Below are 20,732 nucleotides of genomic sequence, written 5' to 3' on the forward strand. Positions count from 1 at the left end.
CTATGCCAAACACACTAATCAAGAGAGACCACTCCAAAGACCCTCCAGTCCCTACCTTCATCTGTTTCAGAGCCTGATTGAAGAACATTCAAACATTCATCAGGATGTGACTCTCAAAATGTCTGCCTAGCAGTGTGTCAGCATTACTAAGGACAAATGATTGCTGTTTCCTTTCCAATCCTCCTTTTCTGAAAGGAAGTATTTATCGCAGCTGTTGGATTGCTATGCTACCATTGTATACAGCATGATGGAGCACATAATTCCTGATATAGAGGGCCATTATGCATTATCCCCCAGTAAAGGGTGATACATTCTGCACTTTGAACTTGATGCCCTAACTAGGTGGGACTTTGGATGTCTGTTGACTCCCTTATGGAAGGAGTAAAATTGTTGTGCATGTAGGTTTATACATTTTTTCAGGCTTTTAAATTGTCTTTCTTAAGAGAATTGGTCCAAATTACTAACCCTCCCATTAATGGAGGCAGAAGCCTCACTAATTCTCTTATTAGCTGTACTTAATCTGAATTTTTAATTTTTATATTTTTAAATGCCAGAGGTTAGATTTAGTTCTTTGTCTAAACTTATATTTCTTTCTTTTTTTCTTTTTTTAAAGGGAACGCTATTTATTTATTTATTTATTTTTGGCTGTGTTGGGTCTTTGTTTCTGTGCAAGGGCTTTCACTAGTTGCGGTGAGAGGGGGTCACTCTTCATCGTGGTGTGTGGGCCTCTCACTGCCGTGGCCTCTCTTGCTGCAGAGCACAAGCTCCAGATGCGCAGGCTCAGTAGTTGTGGCTCATGGGCCTAGTTGCTCCGTGGCACGTGGGATCTTCCCAGACTAGGGCTCGAACCCGCGTCCCCTACATTGGCAGGCAGATTCTCAACCACTGCCCCACCAGGGAAGCCCTAAACTTATGTTTCTTAAGTTTATATTTATATATTTTTTCTTATTTATATTTTATTTATATTTTCAATCCTCTCTTTTACTTCTTTAAATATATACATATATGTCCAATATCTCTGAGGATCTGATTCGGTGGTTTTTATTCATCTCTCACATAACACATTATTTCCTCAAGCATATTCACCAAAACTTTATGCATAAGGAAATTCTGGAGTATGAATTTAGACTTTCTCCAGAAAAAAAAAATTATTTACATTTCCTAGGCATCTGTGGACTACTAGAAATTCAATTCTTGGCTTATGGCATTTGGACACAATAGAATTTGAATTAGGGCCTCAAACCATTGTGAAGATTGGTTTATTGTTTCAAACGTTCAGAAGAGTCTTTATTCAGCTTTTCCTCTCCCTTTGTAGCTGAGGTTGAAGTAGATAAGTTTCCTCACTGGGCAGAGACAACTTCGGACAGTTCTGGGGCCATGTTTCCTGCCACCTTTGGGGGAAGTCAGCTCAGCAGGTCTGAATGAGTTCATTAGAAGAACAGGCTGAGTGGGCTCCATGCTCAGGGGGAGAAAACACACCCTGGTCTCCTGGAGTTCTTTTTTAATAAGGCTGCCTCTCTGATCAGGGAGCTTCCATGGTTATAGTGATGTTTCTAGCCTTTCTGATACCATAAGTCCTAGCACATGATGGTCGGGAGGCTCCTCTCTATGGGAAATTTGGCCATGGTGAGTACAAATTGTCTCTCCTTGGCCAAAGTTGTGGGACAAGGAGCAATTGGAGTATTTGCCTGAACACTGCTACCTCTCAGCTTGGAGATTTTCCTCCAAAACTTTCCTCCAAGTTTATATATGAGCTACATGGTAGTAGTGGTGTGAGGTTGTAGTCCTTAGCGGTTACAGATATATATCAGCATTTTCATTCTGACTCTTCTTTTATGAGTGGTTTTGGGATATTATCTCTTATGCTCTGTTTGTCCATTATAACTGGGTGTCCATTATAACACCCAGGATGGGCAATTTCTCCAAGGCAGCCAGTGGCTTTGATGGTCATTTACCTCTCTGGAATCAAGCTCTTCCTTCATGTTCAATCTCTGAAATTTTCCCTTATTTTTTTTTTCTCAAGATCAGGCATGCATTATAAGGCATTTAAAATTTTTTGAATATATATTATTAGACTCTGGGACCACAGAATTCATGAAAATGTGTTGGCAAAGATTGTACAGCCATTTGCAATATAGTGTGTTGGAGAAAGCATGTTCAGGTGTATGAGAACAGAGTCATCGTAACAGATCAATAAATCCTGGTCAAAGATGAACTAATGTAACAAATAATAAAGAAACTTAGTATTAATGGTTAGCAGGTAAATTATCTGTGGCTTAAGAAGAAAAGTCAGAATAAATGTGATGGTTGAGGAACGTGCACGTGTTTCCAGTTATCACCTGGGTGATGATAGTGGTTTTGCCTCCACTCGGTAACCAGCTTTGAGAACTGGGGTTTTTTACATAATACTATCAATTTATACAATATTCCTGTAGAATCATCCATGTATTGATCATTTCTGTTGCCTCTTTTCCTTTTTGTATCTCCAATCTACCATCTGGGTTAATTTTATTTCTCCCTAAAAAACTAGCTTTTTTTCTCAGTGCTAGCCTACTTCTGATGAATTCTGTTTCTGTTTGAAAATGGATGAATTTAAACTTCATTTTTTATGATGGATTTTTTTTGATGGATTGTAGAATTCTAGACTAGCAGTTATTTTCCTTCAGCACCACATAAGGCATTTTAAGTATTTTTAAGAGGAGAATTTCAGGTAACCTCGTCCATAGGAACAGAAGCCAGCCTTCATAGAATTGTTTCTTTTGGTCATTCTAAAATTGTATTTGTTCCTGATTTTTCATTCCTTCCCTGACAAAACTATAACTTCTTACTTATATTACCATTCACCCAGTCAACTACCTGTTTTGATAAAGGCACACATTAATTGTTAAAAATCACAGAGGTCCACTTCTGTTTCAATAACCAATGATTAAAGAGTTACCAGCACAACTAATTGACATATAGCAAGAAAGAACTTGTATCCTCTGTAAGTTTGGAGGGAATGCCAAGTTTAATATGACACAAAAACTCATAACTCACCTCTTGCTGATGTCTCCTCTGCAACTTTTTTATGCCTTACACTTTCTTTTTCTGTACAGTTAATATGAGAAAAATAACTACCCATGTCTGGGTGTTCCTTACCTGACTAAGGATCACTCCAGTCACAGTGGAAGCAACTAGTCCTCCTGTTAGTCCAATTACATTTGTAAATCCTTTAAGAAATCCATAATATCTATACAAAAATGAATGAAAATACACAGATGTAAAGTAATACAAGTGCTGCAGGAAAAACCTAATGAAATGAGATTTAAGATAACTGTTAACTTCCTAAATTTCCCATTTCCACTATTCAAATTCCATTAAAAATGTCTGAAAAAGTATATGGATATAAGTAACTTTCTGGTTGCACTGCAGAGCCAGAAAGGTTGGCTTTAGCAGTAAAGAATATTAATATATTGAGAAAATGAGGCCATATTAGAGTAAAAGCCAGCAGAGTTAGGAAATCTATAAATACAGTTGAGAAATTCCAAAGGTGATGTGTGTTGGTAATAGGAACAGGTTTGGGATTAATACAAAATTGAAGGGCTCTGTTCACCTGACCTATTCTCACAGTCCCAGAACTACTGGCCGCTATGATTGCTCCCATTATTCAGGCAAGGAAACCAGAAGCTTCTTTACAAGCAACTGTGATTGGCCATTCCTGAGAGCCAAAACCAACTTCAGCAGAAAGTGGAGCTACAAAAGCAGGGAAGCCACAGAGAATAATAGATAAAGTAGGGCTCAAATCCATCAGCCATAAAGAACAAGGAAGTGCCTCTTGCAGAACAGAACACGTGTCTAATCAAGAAATTAGTTCACTCCAGGACAGGGAGTCTGTGCCTTTCCTGCCCAACAGATTTCACCATAAAATGTTCTCTGTTTTCAATTCTTGCCTTTTATGAGAGTGAAGGCTTTTTGTTTGTTTTGCTCTGTCTCTTATTTTATTTCCTTGGGTCTTTTCCATTCTTACTCTGCCTTTACCTGTTGAATATGGGAGGGAGTGTATAGTTTATTAGTTTATGGGTCCTGGGTCAGAGAAGCAACACATCTGGACCTAGAGTCCTTGGATTGTGGAGCTGTATGCAGTCACATGGTGGAAATTTGAGTTGGCTCTTTTTTGGGGGAGATGGAAAGTGTCTTTTAATGTGTGAAGAAGATTTATGGTTATGAGCAGCCACAGGTGCAGATTGGGGCAGAAACCATCACTTATTTCCAGTATCCATTGTTTCCTTTTTCATTTTAGCAATAGAACTCCTGAGTTTTCAGTGGTAATAGGGTCACTTATGCCTTTGGGAGCCCTTGTTACTTTTGCCTTCATAATCACCTTCCACCACAAAAAATACTTACAATTTTATGACTCTATGTGTTGTGGAACTTTTCAATTTCATCTAAATTGTCAGATTTATTGGTATGAACTTGTTTATAATATTGTTATTTTCTTTATTATGTGCTAAGAGTTATTACAATGCAGCCATTTTCATTGCTTATATTGATAATGTTTTCCTTTTTCTTGATCAATCTTTATTTCACTAATTTTATTAATTTTCAAAGAAGCAACTTTTGATATTGTTGGCTTTACATATCATTTTTTTGTCCTACTCTTCATAATTTCTTTCCTTCTACTTTCTTTGGGTTTAATTTGCTGCTTTTTTTCCCTACCCATAATACCTGAGTTACAAACATGATTATTGATATTAAGACTTAATTGTCTTTCAGTATATATGTTTAAAGCTATACATTTCTCTGGGCAGGATGTTAAATGCATCCCACATGCTTTGATATGTCATATTTCATTGTAATTTAAACTATTTTCTAATTTCAAATGCGATTTCTTCTTTGACCTAAACATTAGTTTCAAAGCATTGGGAATTACTTATCTTTTGCTTTTGATAGCAACCTTAATTTCACAGTGATTAAAGAATGTATTCTGAATGATTTTAGTCATTTAAAATGAATTGCAGCTTGCTTTATGATCCAGCATATTGTTAATTTCAGGAAAAAATTAAAACCTTTACAGACAAGCAAAAGCTGAGAGAGTTCAGCACCACCAAACCAGCTTTGCAGCAAATGCTAAAGGAACTTCTCTAGATAAGAAACACAAGAGAAGGAAAAGACCTATAATAACGAACCCAAAACAATTTAGAAAATGGGAATAGGAACATACATATCGATAATTACCTTAAATGTAAATGGACTAAATGCTCCCACCAAAAGACACAGATTGGCTGAATGGATACAAAAACAAGACCCTATATATGCTGTCTACAAGAGACCCACTTCAGACCTAGAGACACATACAGACTGAAAGTAAGGGGATGGAAAAAGATATTCCATGCAAAAGGAAACCAAAAGAAAGCTGGAGTAGCAATTCTCATATCAGACAAAATAGACTTTAAAATAAGAACTATTAAAAGAGACAAAGAAGGACACTACATAATGATCAAGGGATCGATCCAAGAAGAAGACATAACAATTGTAAATATTTATGCACCCAACACAGGAGCACCTCAATACATAAGGCAAATACTAACAGCCATAAAAGGGGAAATCGACAGTAACACATTCATAGTAGGGGACTTTAACACCCCACTTTCACCCATGGACAGATCATCCAAAATGAAAATAAATAAGGAAACACAAGCTTTAAATGATACATTAAACAAGATGGACTTAATTGATATTTATAGGACACTCCAGCCAAAAACAACAGAATACACATTTTTCTCAAGTGCTCATGGAACATTCTCCAGGATAGATCATATCTTGGGTCACAAATCAAGCCTTGGTAAATTTAAGAAAATTGAAATTGTATCAAGTATCTTTTCTGATCACAATGCCATGAGACTAGATATCAATTACAGGAAAAGATCTGTAAAAAATATAAACACGTGGAGGCTAAACAATACACTACTTAATAATGAAGTGATCACTGAAGAAATCAAAGAGGAAATAAAAAAATACCTAGAAACAAATGACAATGGAGACACAACGACCCAAAACCTATGGGATGCAGCAAAAGCAGTTCTAAGGGGGAAGTTTATAGCAATACAAGCCCACCTTAAGAAGCAGGAAACATCTAGAATAAACAACCTAACCTTGCACCTCAAGCAATTAGAGAAAGAAGAACAAAAATACCCCAAAGCTAGCAGAAGGAAAGAAATCATAAAAATCAGATCAGAAATAAATGAAAAAGAAATGAAGGAAACAATAGCAAAGATCAATAAAACTAAAAGCTGGTTCTTTGAGAAGATAAACAAAATAGATAAACCACTAGCCAGACTCATCAAGAAAAAAAGGGAGAAGACTCAAATCAATAGAATTAGAAATGAAAAAGGAGAAGTAACAACTGACACTGCGGAAATAAAAGAGATCATGAGAGATTACTACAAGCAACTCTATGCCAATAAAATGGACAATCTGGAAGAAATGGACAAATTCTTAGAAATGCACAACCTGCCAAGACTGAATCAGGAAGAAATAGAAAATATGAACAGACCAATCACAAGCACTGAAATTGAAACTGTGATTAAAAGTCTTCCAACAAACAAAAGCCCAGGACCAGATGGCTTCACAGGAGAATTCTATCAAACATTTAAGAAGAGCTAACACTGATCCTTCTCAAACTCTTCCAAAATATAGCAGAGGGAGGAACACTCCCAAATTCCTTCTACGAGGCCACCATCACCTTGATACCAAAACCAGACAAGGATGTCACAAAGAAAGAAAACTACAGGCCAATATCACTGATGAACATAGATGCAAAAATCCTCAACAAAATACTAGCAAACAGAATCCAACAGCACATTAAAAGGATCATACACCATGATCAAGTGGGGTTTATTCCAGGAATGTAAGGATTCTTCAATATACGCAAATCTATCAATGTGATAAACCATATTAACAAATTAAAGGAGAAAAACCATATGATCATCTCAATAGATGCAGAGAAAGCTTCTGACAAAATTCAACACCCATTTATGATAAAAACCCTGCAGAAAGTAGGCATAGAGGGAACTTTCGTCAACATAATAAAGGCCATATATGACAAGCCCACAGCAAACATCATCCTCAATGGTGAAAAACTGAAAGCATTTCCACTAAGATCAGGAACAAGACAAGGTTGCCCACTCTTACCACTGTTATTCAACATAGTTTTGGAAGTTTTAGCCACAGCAATCAGAGAAGAAAAGGAAATAAAAGGAATCCAAATCAGAAAAGAAGAAGTAAAGCTGTCACTGTTTGCAGATGACATGATACTATACATAGAGAATCCTAAAGTTGCTACCAGAAAACTACTAGAGCTAATCAATGAATTTGGTAAAGTAGCAGGATACAAAATTAATGCACAGAAATCTCTGGCATTCCTATATACTAATGATGAAAAATCTGAAAGTGAAATCAAAAAAACACTCCCATTTACTATTGCAACAAAAAGAATAAAATATCTAGGAATAAACCTACCTAAGGAGACAAAAGACCTGTATGCAGAAAATTGTAAGACACTGATGAAAGAAATTAAAGATGATACAAATAGATGGAGAGATATACCATGTTCTTGGATTGGAAGAATCAACATTGTGAAAATGACTCTACTACCCAAAGCAATCTATAGATTCAATGCAATCCCTATCAAACTACCACTGGCATTTTTCACAGAACTAGAACAAAAAAATTCTCAATTTGTATGGAAACACAAAAGACCCCGAATAGCCAAAGCAATCTTGAGAACGAAAAAAGGAGCTGGAGGAATCAGGCTCCCTGACTTCAGACTATACTACAAAGCTACAATAATCAAGACAGTATGGTACTGGCACAAAAACAGAAAGATAGATCAATGGAACAGGATAGAAAGCCCAGAGATAAACCCACGCACATATGGACACCTTATCTTTGATAAAGGTAGCAGGAATGTACAGTGGAGAAAGGACAGCCTCTTCAATAAGTGGTGCTGGGAAAACTGGACAGGTACATGTAAAAGTATGAGATTAGGTCACTCCCTAACACCATACACAAAAATAAGCTCAAGGTGGATTAAAGACCTAAATGTAAGGCCAGAAACTATCAAACTCTTAGAGGAAAACATAGGCAGAACACTCTATGACATAAATCACAGCAAGATCCTTTCTGACCCACCTCCTAGAGTAATGGAAATAAAAACAAAAATAAACAAATGGGACCTAATGAAACTTCAAAGCTTTTGCACAGCAAAGGAAACCATAAACAAGACCAAAAGACCCTCAGAATGGGAGAAAATATTTGCAAATGAAGCAACTGACAAAGGATTAATCTCCAAATTTTACAAGCAGCTCATGCAGCTCAATAACAAAAAAACAACCCAATCCAAAAATGGGCAGAAGACCTAAATAGACATTTCTCCACAGAAGATATACAGACTGCCAACAAACACATGAAAGAATGCTCAACATCATTAATCATTAGAGAAATGCAAATCAAAACTACAATGAGATATCATCTCACACCAGTCAGAATGGCCATCATCAAAAAATCTAGAAACAATAAATGCTGGAGAGGGTGTGGAGAAAAGGGAACACTCTTGCACTGCTGGTGGGAATGTGAATTGGTTCAGCCACTATGGAGAACAGTATGAAGGTTCCTTAAAAAACTACAACTAGAACTACCATATGACCCAGCAATCCCACTACTGGGCATATACCCTGAGAAAACCAAAATTCAAAAAGAGTCATGTACCAAAATGTTCATTGCAGCTCTATTTACAATAGCCCAGAGATGGAAACAACCTAAGTGCCCATCATCGGATGAATGGATAAAGAAGATGTGGCACATATATACAATGGAATATTACTCAGCCATAAAAAGAAACGAAATTGAGCTATATGTAATGAGGTGGATAGACCTAGAGTCTGTCATACAGAGTGAAGTAAGTCAGAAAGAAAAAGACGAATACCGTATGCTAACACATATATATGGAATTTAAGAAAAAAAAATGTTATGAAGAACCTAGGGGTAAGACAGGAATATAGACGCAGACCTACTGGAGAACAGACTTGAGGATATGGGGAGGGGGAAGGGTGAGCTGTGACAGGGCGAGAGAGAGTCCTGGACATATACACACTAACAAATGTAGTAAGGTAGATAGCTAGTTGGAAGCAGCCGCATGGCACAGGGATATTGGCTCGGTGCTTTGTGACAGCCTGGAGGGGTGCGATAGGGAGGGTGGGAGGGAGGGAGATGCAAGAGGGAAGACATATGGGAACATATGTATATGTATAACTGATTCACTTTGTTATAAAGCAGAAACTAACACACCATTGTAAAGCAATTATACCCCAATAAAGATGTTAAAAAAAAAGTTTAAGCATTATAAATTAATATGTTTGTGACATAATGCACATATGCCCTAAATATTGAGGATGAATTAGCTTAAGAGACTAAGAATATTCCCAAATTGTCTATTAGTATATCTTCTCTGATGGTACAAAATTACCTGACTAATATGGTATTTGGGCCCATTAGAATGATGCAACTCAGGTCAAGTTCTATGTTATCCAAGCCATTGCTGGCTGAGATATTTCCCATCTTAGTGACCAGGTACTGGTAAATAACACTAGTGAGGCATTGACTACATCTAGACGGCTCTGGAGGCAGACATTCTAGATATGAACCTTCCCTCTACTTATTACTAATCATGTGACTTTATATACATTCATTTCCCTGGTCTTTTGTTTCCTTACCCACACTATGTGGACACTATTATCTCACACTGGGGCATAACAGGCACATAAAAAATACTCAATAAATGGTAGCTATTTATAATTTCCTTTATCTATTTGTGTATACATTCTTAATTTACCTGTTTTTCAGAGTGCATATGGCTCAGGTGGCATTGTGTATTCTATATCAAATAATCTATTTATGTCTTTATATAATTCCAAGTAATCAGAATACCTGCAGGCATTTTTAAGGAGGGTCTCAGAACTCAATAAATCAAATGGATACATGTCTTCATTACTCTGGCCTTCACCTAGTGTAGATCTGATGGGCAAGATTCTTTACAGAACTGTGACAAAGTAGATTATTCTTGGTTTCTTTTTGCCTCTCTACCTCAGGCTACTGCTTTACAAAACTTCAAATAATTCTGTTCATATTGGATCTATGTTCTCCAGAGACTGCTAGCCCAATAAAGTACAACGTGAAGAGTGTCGCCTGGAATTGTGCAAATGACAGAACTGCTTCCATTAGTCACACTTATTATATCTAAAAAAAGGCATAACATAGTAAAAAGAGGAAAAGTTCTTTGTCACAGAGATCTTGATTAAAGTTCTAGCTAATATCCAAGCCAGTGATGAGATCTTAGGGAGAACGTTAAGTATCTGAAACTCAGTTTTCTTAGTTACAAAATAAATATTACTAACTGATGGCTTTTCTTCATGAGTAATAATATATAAGCATGGTATAATAATTTTAATGGATCAGTTAACCCTTATACATGTTTGCTATGTTCCAGGCACTATTCTATGTACTTGACTGTATTAACTTGTTTAATCCTCTTGTGAGGATAACTTTATGAGGTAAGCATTTTCTTATTACCCCCATTTTATAGATGAGAAACAGGTGTTGAGAAAGTAAGTAATTGGCTTGAAGAAAATGGTCATGAAACCCAATAGTCTGACTCTAGAATCTGTTCTCCTGATCACTGGACTATACTTCCTCATACACATGTGAGAGTTGCACACATTTGCATATATCATTTGGTATATAAATATCATTTAAGTTATATGTCTGACCTACATAGATGCTTCTTCGGAACTTTTGGCCTGCTGACCACCAGTTCCAAAATACTTGAAATCTTAAAACTTTGAGAACTTGGATCCAAGAAAGAAAGCGATTTTTAGAACCCTACCTGGGAGCAATATCCAAGACATTTATTAATATTCCACCCATACAAAAGCTTCCTGTTGCATTAGCAAGTATCAGGAAAATCATAGTGCCATGGAAGCTGGAACTCAGGTAAAGCAGGCACAGGCTGAAGAGGGCGGGCAGGAGAAGTCCTGGGGAGTGATTCAGACAACAGTCAGGCGTATCCCAAAGATGGGGGTGAAATGCCCCAAAGTGCTTGAATGTCCTGGCTCCTTACCTAGCAAGGTGAAGAGTTTCCGGATGGTGAGTAGGCTGAGAACATTCCTGGACAGGAAGACGTCTGCCATATGACCTGCTAGGATAGCAAAAATCCAGGCAAACAAATGGGGGAGGGAAGACAGCAGCCCATTCTGAGGAAGGAATGTTATTGTGAGTGAGTATGAGAAACACGATAAGCCCTACGCTGAAATTCAGTATCTAAAGTTTGTATTGTCATATAGGAAAGCATCAACGTCCAATCCCAGAGTTACTTCTGGGGACACACTACCCAAGAGAAAGAGAAAAATCGTTTGGACGTCAGAAACGGTCATCACAATCTGCCTAGTTTTCTGTTGGGACCTGAAAGCCCTAGATGGTAGAGAGGAAAACTATGTTGGGAATGGGAAATGCTGTCTGTGGGGAAAGTGATAGAGATGATAATGATAACAACTGAAAACATGTATATGGTGCTTATTGTGGACCAGCTGCTGTTAATCCTTGCAGCAAATCCATGATCTCATGGAAGATAAAATTGAATCTTAGAGAGCTTAGGTGACCTCACTGTTACACCGGTCACTAAGCTGGGTTACTGAAAGTTCATTATAGAATGTCTCAAAATGGCAAGCCCAGACTCCATTTCTAAAGGAGTCTTTTCTGGTTATTATGGCATCAAACAACAGAAGGTTCCAGGCATCAGTAATTCTCCAAGTCAGACAACCAATGAAAGTGTCGGTCCTTTCAGAGCAAGCTGTGAGTCATGGGTTCACAACCCAGGACTCTTTGCCTTTCCCCAGGGGAGAGGATTCGTATGAGCTGGAAAGGGTGGTAGAGCCTGGCCAACTGACTTTCAGGAAAGGATCTGACCCTGCAGGGAACAATGGTGTTGAGCCTTAAGGAATACATAAGGGTGATTATACAGGGAATGGGAGATAGGGAATCTGTGGGAATGTGGGTGAGTGTGTATTGTTGTGGGAGTGCTAGACATCATGTCTACACCTTTTATTCTGGGCAATGTTGACCTAATAATTGGAAAGAGTGACGTCTCCAGGTAAAGAACACCAGCTAAGTAGTATAGGGGTGGGCAAGAGCTAGGACTAGAGTCATGGGAGAAAAGGAAATGGGTGCAAAGTCCTTCATAAAGTGAAGAACAGAAGGTGTACTTACCTCTTTTACATTAATATGAAACTTGGAGTTGATAAACATTGGTGTATACAAACTCAGGAAGCTATTTGCCCAGAAAAAAGCAAAATTACAGAGGGAAATGACCCAGAGTGGAGGAGACTTAAGCACAGCCTTGATGGGCAGAGATGGTGCACTTGAACTGACCTGGAAAGGAACCCATTAATCGTTAGCACATTAGGACAAGATGGAACACATTTTATTTGGCACAGAATCTGGGAGATACCAAAGTGGAGCATGCGTGTTCTACCTGCTGGGCGAGGGCGGACGTGATGTATTCCTTCTCACTTTTGCTTATACACGGGTGGTCCTTTGGGTCCTCATAAAACAGTACGAACCAGAGAAGACTTAAGGCACAACCACAAGCACCTATTGGAACAGGGCAAGTTAGAATTGGAATTGTTTCTGTCTATAGTGAGTTTCTTTTCCAAACTGGCATTTTTCATTATTGGTCTGAGAACCTAGACTCCTGTTTTCTTTTTTGGAACTTTGCAACAAAGCTCACATTTTGATTGTTTTCTCTGTATCCATAGCTGCCTCTCTCAACAGAATGAATTTTACAGAAATGGTGGTAAACCCTCTGGCCTCTCCTGATCTCCTAGCCTCTATTTTTCTCCACGCAGGACAGCTGGGCCTCCCAGCTCTTAGGCCATCATCTCTACAGATTCCTAATGTATTCTACTGTGAGAGTACGGCATAGCTGAGCCTACACAGGGCTTGACAATCACCCAGTTGTTGTTGTTTTTTTTTTTTTAAAGTTAAATCTTACTTTTAAATCAATCTTATTTTAAAGATGTTGGGGGTAGGAGTTTATTAATTAATTAATTTTTGTTGTGTTGGGTCTTCATTTCTGTGCGAGGGCTTTCTCTAGTTGTGGCAAGCGGGGGCCACTCTTCATTGCGGTACGCGGGCCTCTCACTATCGCAGCCTCTCTTGTTGCGGAGCACAGGCTCCAGACGTGCAGGCTCAGTAGTTGTGGCTCACAGGCCTAGCTGCTCCGCGGCATGCGGGATCTTCCCAGACCAGGGCTCGAACCCATGTCCCCTGCATTGGCAGGCAGATTCTCAACCACTGTGCCACCAGGGAAGCCCCAATCACCCAGTTTTGAGAGCTAGGCCTTAGCTATGCTCCTAAGATGCAGACCAGGCCTTAGGGATTGTCCAAGTCCCATAAGAGTTTGCCAAATTATTTGTTGTTTTTCAGTTTTTTATACTAATGATCTGATCATAAGGAATCCTTTGTTAGGACAGGGAGTATGTAGTACCCAGTAGTCAGCCTTCCAGAATTGCATTCATTCATCTGAAAAATATTGGTTAAATGTCCATTATGTACCATGAACCATTCTAGGTCCTGGGAATACAACAGTGAATAAAACAGACAAAGCCCTGCCTTCACAGACTTTAGTTTCTAATGGATGAGACAAAGATAATGAAAAGTAATTAAATAAAAGGTAGTAAATGTCAGTGAAAAGAGCTATGGAGGAGAGTTATGGGGGGAGGAAGGAAGGAGTACCATGTTCAGGGAAGGCTAGGACGTGGATGGGGCACAGACACTCCAGGCAGAGGGAGAAATAAGTACCAAAGCCCAGAGTTATGAGGCCAGTGTCACTGGGCAGGGAGCAAGGTGAGGGTGGAAATGGATGAGGATGAGAGATAATGAGATCAGACCATGTGGAAACCTGGAGCCACTGTGAGATCTCAGATGTTTACAACACACTTTAAGACAACATTAAAAGAATACTTTGACAACATACCATTTCCACCTCATTCTGTGACCTGAGAGCCCAAACCCAAGGCAAAATGTAAATGAAGAAAAGTGAGCACCTAATAAATACACAGGCAATACATATATTTCTCTATATTATTGTACTCAACCCTCAGAAAATACATTTGATACTATTAGCTCTTTTTCAAAATAAGAAGACTGATGCTCAGAACGATCTGCTTGCTTACCCAGGGACACATGATTAGTAAGTGGTAACTGACACTTAAGCACGGATTACATTGTCTAGGGAGGGAAAATAGCCCTAGAGGAGGAGGCTGGAGAAAAGCCTGGAAGAAAGACAACAGTTAATGGCAAGTAGAAGAGGAGAAGTCTGCAAAGGAGACTGAGAGGGAATGGCCAGAAGGATAAAGTCCATTGTAGGAAGAACAGGGTCAGAGAGACTGAGACGAGAAGGAAATGTCCAGTCACTGAGGTTCAGTGCATGGAGTCAGAGGCAAAGGCACAAGGGAAAGAATGGTATTGTTGAATATGATTGACAGTTCAGGTCAAATGTGGACTGAAAAACTTCCACTTGATTTATGGGCATGGAGCTTGGCCAGCATTTGGGGGGCATATAAGGAGTTTAGAAGTTATCACTCCCATCCTTACAACAAGGAAAATGTTGAACAAACTAGAAATCAATAACTCTTCTTTGATCCATCAGAGAATTGAGGTCACAGGGCAAACCACTGCCCTCCTGTCTCTAGAGAGACAGACAGATAGATACAGAGAATGACAACTTCCCAGAACAGAAGCCCAGAATCAGAAAACTCCATTGGAACCAGTCAGTTCTAGGGTAGGAAAACCTAGTAATTGATGGCTTGCTTTAGGTTCAGTGTAGACAAGTTTGAGAGATGAAAAGTCTGGGGATGGGGGCCCAGTCTTAAGAAGACCCCTCACACTTTTGTGAGTTTTATCTCCAGAACACCTACCAGGTTCTCACAGTGAATAGAAGAGAAAAATCCCTCCATCCTTACAGGAGAGGAAGGGAAAAGTAGCTATTCTGAATTATGTCTAGAGCATTCTGTTCTTAACAAAAACTGCTCAAAGGGAAACTGTTTTGCCAGAGCCTAACCAACTTAAGGGAAATATCCAATTCCAGCCCCTTCCTCCTGGCTCACTTAAGGAGGGGAAAAAAAAACTGAGAAGGACTTGTGAAGGTCGAGTTCGGGGCAGAGGCTCACTAAAATACTGATACCTAATCACAGCACTATAGAACATTGTCTCCTCATGTACACACCTTACCACCACGTCAAAAGTGTCCTGCACGTTATTGGGAATCCACCTGGAAGAACTGCACATCACAAACCTTATTTAAGAAGGCTCTAGAGAAACTCAAAGACAAGGAAAGACAAAAACAAAGACACCAGAGGAAGCTGTAGCCTCTGAAACTTTTAACCATAGCACACAGTAAGCACAGCCTAACCCTTAGCCAGAAAAACATAAAACCTCACACTAAAGGGCTATTTTTCTCAGTTCCTTTTACCTAGTATATCTTGTTAGCTTTCAACAAGAAAAACATGAGGCACACTAACAGACAAAAAATGTAGTTTGAAGAGACAGAGCAAGCATCAGATCCAGACTGAGACATAGCAGAGGTGCTGGAATGATCAGATCAAGAATTTAAAACAACTTTGATTAAAATGCTTATGGAAAAAGCAGACAACATACAAAAACATGAGTAATGTAAGTAGAGAGATGGAAACGCTAATAAGGAATCAAAAGAAAATGATAGAAATCAAAAACACTGTAACAGAAATGAAGAATGCATTTAACGAGCTCATTAAGAGACTAGACACAGTCGAGGTAAAATCACTGAGCTTCAAGAAATGTCCACAGAAACTTCCAAACCTGAATTGCAAATAGAGTAAAAGAATAAAAAAGAACAGAATATCCAAGAATTGTGGGACAATTACAATAGTGTAGTATACGTGTAACGGGAATATCGGAAAGAGAAGTAAGAGAAAGGAACAGAAGAAATATTTGAAGTAATAATTACTCAGAATTTCCCAAAAGTAATGATAGACACAAAACCACAGAAAGAGGAAGCTCAGAGAACACAAAAAGGATGAATATCAATCAATCAATCAATTTACACATAGGCATATCATATTCAAACTGCAGAAAGTAAAAGAGAGAAAATTTTGAAAGAAGCCAGAGGAAAGAAAATGACCCGGGTAGTCGGGTTTAAATTTAGAATTCTTAGATTCCACTGGTCACAAATCCCTGGTCACTGATCTGGGACTTGACCTCTTCTGTTCCCACCCAGATCCAGTCCCACACCACTAGGGGTTTTGAATGGCTCTGTATAGAAATTCTTGGCTTCCCCATCATGCTCCATCTACATTCTCTGCAAATAGTTTTACCTGTCACCTCCCGGCCCAGCCTCAATTCAGTGAATGTGGGGAAGAGTCCTGCCAGTTCTGAAAAAGCCTTGGTCGTATATGAGAAAAAAATTCTGGGAGTGGTCATTAGAAGGAAAGTCATGAACTCTGATGAGCCTATAATTTTGATGCCATAGACTTCTACCCTATGAAGAAGGCTTGGCTGGAGGGGGGCCAGAATGGGCTCACTACAATGTAGAATCCAAGGCAAGGCCCCTCCTGTCTGGGCTTCAGAGCAGCTCTAGCCCTTATGGAAGCCATAAGTGACCTCGGCAAGGGCTCTCTTGATAGTAGAATGGGTCAGACACTTATAGTCAGATATAAGTTGAGGAGACAGTGGGTGGCTAGGAAGTGGGGGCAGTGGGTGTAGACAGGTTGTTCAATAATTTTGACTATTAAAAGGGAGGTAACTTGAAAGAGACAGCAGGGAAAGGGAGCCATTTTAGAGATTTGAGAGAGTAGTTTTGAGAAGTTTGAAATAGTATTTATGGAGAGAAACATGGCTGGACAGTCAAGCCCTTTTAAGTGCAAATGTGAGTGTATGGTTCAATTTGTTCTGTATGGTAATATTCCCCAGCAATTATCAGCTGCTTAAAAGCAGGTATTATTTTGTTCTTTAAAATAGTATTGATTAGATTTATCTAACTTTATTGAGAAGAGCATTCAAATGGAACCACAAAACATCCTGGTTTTAGTTTGCCTCTGCCACTAACTTGGGCAGGTTATTTCACATCTATGGGCACGTATGACTCATTGTAAGACTTGTGGCAGTAACACCTAAATCCCTATACTGCTGCCATCTAAGTGATGGCACTCTTCCCCTATTCTAAGTGATAAGAAAAAGCAGATGGGGCAATTCATGGTAAAGCTGTTATCACAGTATAATGCATAGTCCCTTTCTTTGCGCTTCATAGAGCCACCCATGAGAATTGCAAATGACAAATGTTGCTGTATACATGTGCATGATGTTGAAATACGAATACATCATGAATATTGGAGCTCACCCAACTTTTGATCAGCAATGTTGGGCAGCGTTAATTACTGAAAAGTTTTTCTTACATGGAGCCGAAACTTCACCTCCCTATAATTACCTGCGTATTAATTTTAGTTTTGTAATGCAGAGCAGGTATGCATTTCTCTTACAGGAGAGTCCTGCAAAGCATGCCTGCTCAAGTTTTCATTTCACCAGGTTAGACAGTTCCAAGTCTTCCAGCCCTTTCCTGACATAGGGTTTGTGTAATATCACTATACTGACCATTACTTACTACTGATGACTAATGCAGTGATGAAGAACAATGAAATTGTGAGGATGGAAGACATGCCTCTGTCATTTGCTCACTGTGGGTATCGGGGGTTCCCTGTTTGTCCCTCTAGATCCACTCTCCACCCTTCTTTACCCTGCTTTGGCCACAGATGGCTGACTTGAATGAATATCAACCGGCCCCTATGTTCTCTGCTTTCCAGATAGATTTAGGCAGCAGAAAGCTTGAGCAGAAGATGAGAGGGAGAGAGTTGAATGAGATTAGGGTCTCTCTAGTTATCACCTTCCCTAGCATTGCCTCAGTCTATATGCTCTTTTATGAAAAGTCATGGGTCCTCTCAAGGCAGCCATCTCTACAGGACTCTCTCCTAGTAGATTCCCATTGTCTACACCCTTGCTTGCCCTTTTGGACCTGGGGATGGTATTAGCTTCCATTTTGCTAGCATCTGATTACTGCTCTATCCATCTGATTCTGCCACATCTTTATTTACCATTTTAAAGAATCACTTTGTAATAGATCCTTTTGAATTAAGTCTCTGTAATTTTCCTTACGTATCAAACAAGCACAATAGCACCCATCCACAGTCCCTTATCCACAAATCTGAAACAAAGATTTGAAAGCCAAAAGTGATTTTCTAACTTATTTAGAAACCTCAATCCTTTATAGTTTTTCATTTATTCCAATTTATGAGAATTTCATGTTTCACTTCAGAAATTAATGTGTTTGATTATGAGATGATGCTCTAAATTTTGCTTGGGATGTTAACTATAAATAGTATACTCCTATTATCTTTGATCTATTCTGATCATCCCTTTCCCCAAGAGTTTCAGGTAAGGGATATATATCTGTAGCATCGATGTTGTAGAATTGTGAAATTATATACAGTAATGCACGTAGAGTTCTGAGCATGATGTCTTGCTTATAATAAGAAATTCATGAATGTTGACTGCTCTTTTTCCTTCAATGGGATTTATGAGTTTTAATATTGCTAACTTCATATAAACTACTGTATTCCATTTTTAGTTTTAAGTTTTAAAAATTCTGAATAATGGCTGGGATTTTTATAGAAAGAGACTCACCAAAAATATAAAAGACCATAGGCCATCCCAGGGAGTCACAGATGAATCCTGTTATAAGTAGGACAACACAGGGTCCTAGCAGAAGTCCTAATCAGAAGGCACAAAGAACACCCCCAATGAATGCAGGCATCTGGAAGTAGAAATAATGTAGTCTCATGGTAGCAGTGAACAATTTATAGTGAAATATTTGTATAACGTATAACACCGAACAGAAGAAAATAATAAAATATTTGCTTTTCTCTCTTTTCTCTATTGTTTGAGATAAGGAAGCCTCTTCTCCATCCCAGACAATTTCCATATCTTTAAAGTGAGGATGGTTTCCAAAGCCCTTGACAGTTCAAAACATACATGTTTCTTATGGCTCTAGGGCAGCACATGCTACAGTCAGATGACAATGAGATTAAACATTCTAGGCCCCTAGTCATTACCTGATAAACTCAGAGAGGTAAGTCGGACTTGTTCCAAGGGAGGAGCCCACTTGAGCCATACTACTTGCTGAGTTGTTAATGCTATCCCCTGAAAGAAGAATGATTAGAACATTTGCTCTCTGACACTTTCTGTGAATTTAAGCTCTTGGTTCAGTTTTTGTATCATCTTAATACCTGGAATAGTCCCTGGATTACTCGGCATATGATGACCAAAGCTTCTCCAAATTCAGCTGCCAGTGGGATGAGCACAGTAAACAGAGAGCTGAGGAACAATGTGGAACCAACCATTTTCTTTAAGGAGTATATTCCAGATAAGTATCCAGCAGGAATTTGGCTGATGAGAATACCGTAGAAGATGGAACTTAACATGATCCCCTGGATTTCAGTGCTCCAGTTATACACAGGGTTCTGAAAGGAAAAAGGAGACACATCTAGCCACTCTGCAGATGATTTTCTATGATGTTCAGGAATATGGGAAAACTGGTCTTCCAGCGTACCCCACGTAAAATAGCTGTCCTCTGCCTAACATCCTCTATTATGGGACTTCTTTATTCCTAGTAACATCATTATCTGTGTGTAATTACATTTTATCATTGGTACCCTCAACTATAACGAAAAGTCTTTGCAGTCAAGGGCATCATTTGTACCACCCATACCTGTCACAGCATAGACGTTTAATACTTGCTTTTTAAAAAAATTTTAGATATAATTGGCAGATTATATTAGTTTCAGGTGTACAACATAATGATTCGATATTTGTATATACTGAGAAATGATCATAAGTCTAGTTAACATCCATCACTATATATATAGTTGTGATGAAAACTTTTAAGATCTACTCTCTTAGCAACTTTCAACTATACAATACAGTATCATTAACTATAGTCACCATGCTATATGCTACACCCCTATAACAATTTTTTTAAAGATTTATTTTGATGTGGACCATTTTTAAAAATATTTTATTGAATTTGTTACAACACTGCTTCTGTTTTGGGTTTTTGGCTGCCAGCCTCATGGAATCTTAGCTCCCCAACCAGGGATTGAAACCACACCCTCTCACTGGAAGGCAAAGTCTTAACCACTGGACCACCAGGGAGGTCCCCCCATAACTTATTTTATAGCTGGAAGTTTGCACTTTTTAACTCTCTTTACCCATTTTGCCCAACACCACCCATCCCCGATCCCCTGCTACTGGCAACCAGCAGCCTGTTCTCTGTAACCAGGAGCTCAGATTCATTTGTTTGTTTAGATTCCACATATAAACAAGATCGTATAGTATTTGTCTTTGTCTGATTTATTTCACTTAGCACAATACACTCAAGGTCCATTCATGTTGTCGCAAATGGCAAGATTTCTTACTTTTTATGACTGAATAATATTCCATTGTATATATACAGTGCATTTGCATTATCCATTCATCCTTGGATGGATCCTTAGGCTGTTGTAAATAATGCTGCAATGAACATGGGGGTGTAGATATTTTTTCAAGTTAGTGTTTTT

At 38.7% G+C, this 20,732-nt stretch overlaps 1 protein-coding gene across 6 annotated transcripts in view; it reads right to left on the reverse strand.

Moving 5' to 3' along the window:
• The window catches only part of LOC309828770 (sodium-dependent phosphate transport protein 1-like), a 138,098-nt gene that overhangs the window by 85,414 nt on the left and 31,952 nt on the right, over positions 1-20,732 (reverse strand). For 4 of the 6 annotated variants that reach the window (XM_082664317.1, XM_082664315.1, XM_082664316.1 and 1 more), the window contains 8 exons: positions 19,404-19,637; positions 19,230-19,317; positions 18,802-18,888; positions 12,563-12,681; positions 12,298-12,459; positions 11,153-11,285; positions 10,919-11,066; positions 3,139-3,229 (listed from right to left, as the gene is read on the reverse strand). In XM_082664317.1, the coding sequence (XP_082520443.1) occupies positions 3,139-3,229; positions 10,919-11,066; positions 11,153-11,285; positions 12,298-12,459; positions 12,563-12,681; positions 18,802-18,888; positions 19,230-19,317; positions 19,404-19,637 (1,062 nt within the window). The remainder of the gene's footprint in view (positions 1-3,138; positions 3,230-10,918; positions 11,067-11,152; positions 11,286-12,297; positions 12,460-12,562; positions 12,682-18,801; positions 18,889-19,229; positions 19,318-19,403; positions 19,638-20,732) is intronic. The other 2 variants (XM_082664318.1, XM_082664319.1) reach the window with 2 other exon arrangements.

The sequence above is a fragment of the Grampus griseus genome (genome assembly GCF_964374135.1).
Source record: "Grampus griseus genome assembly, chromosome: 10".
In the NCBI taxonomy this organism is placed as follows: Eukaryota; Metazoa; Chordata; class Mammalia; order Artiodactyla; family Delphinidae; genus Grampus; species Grampus griseus.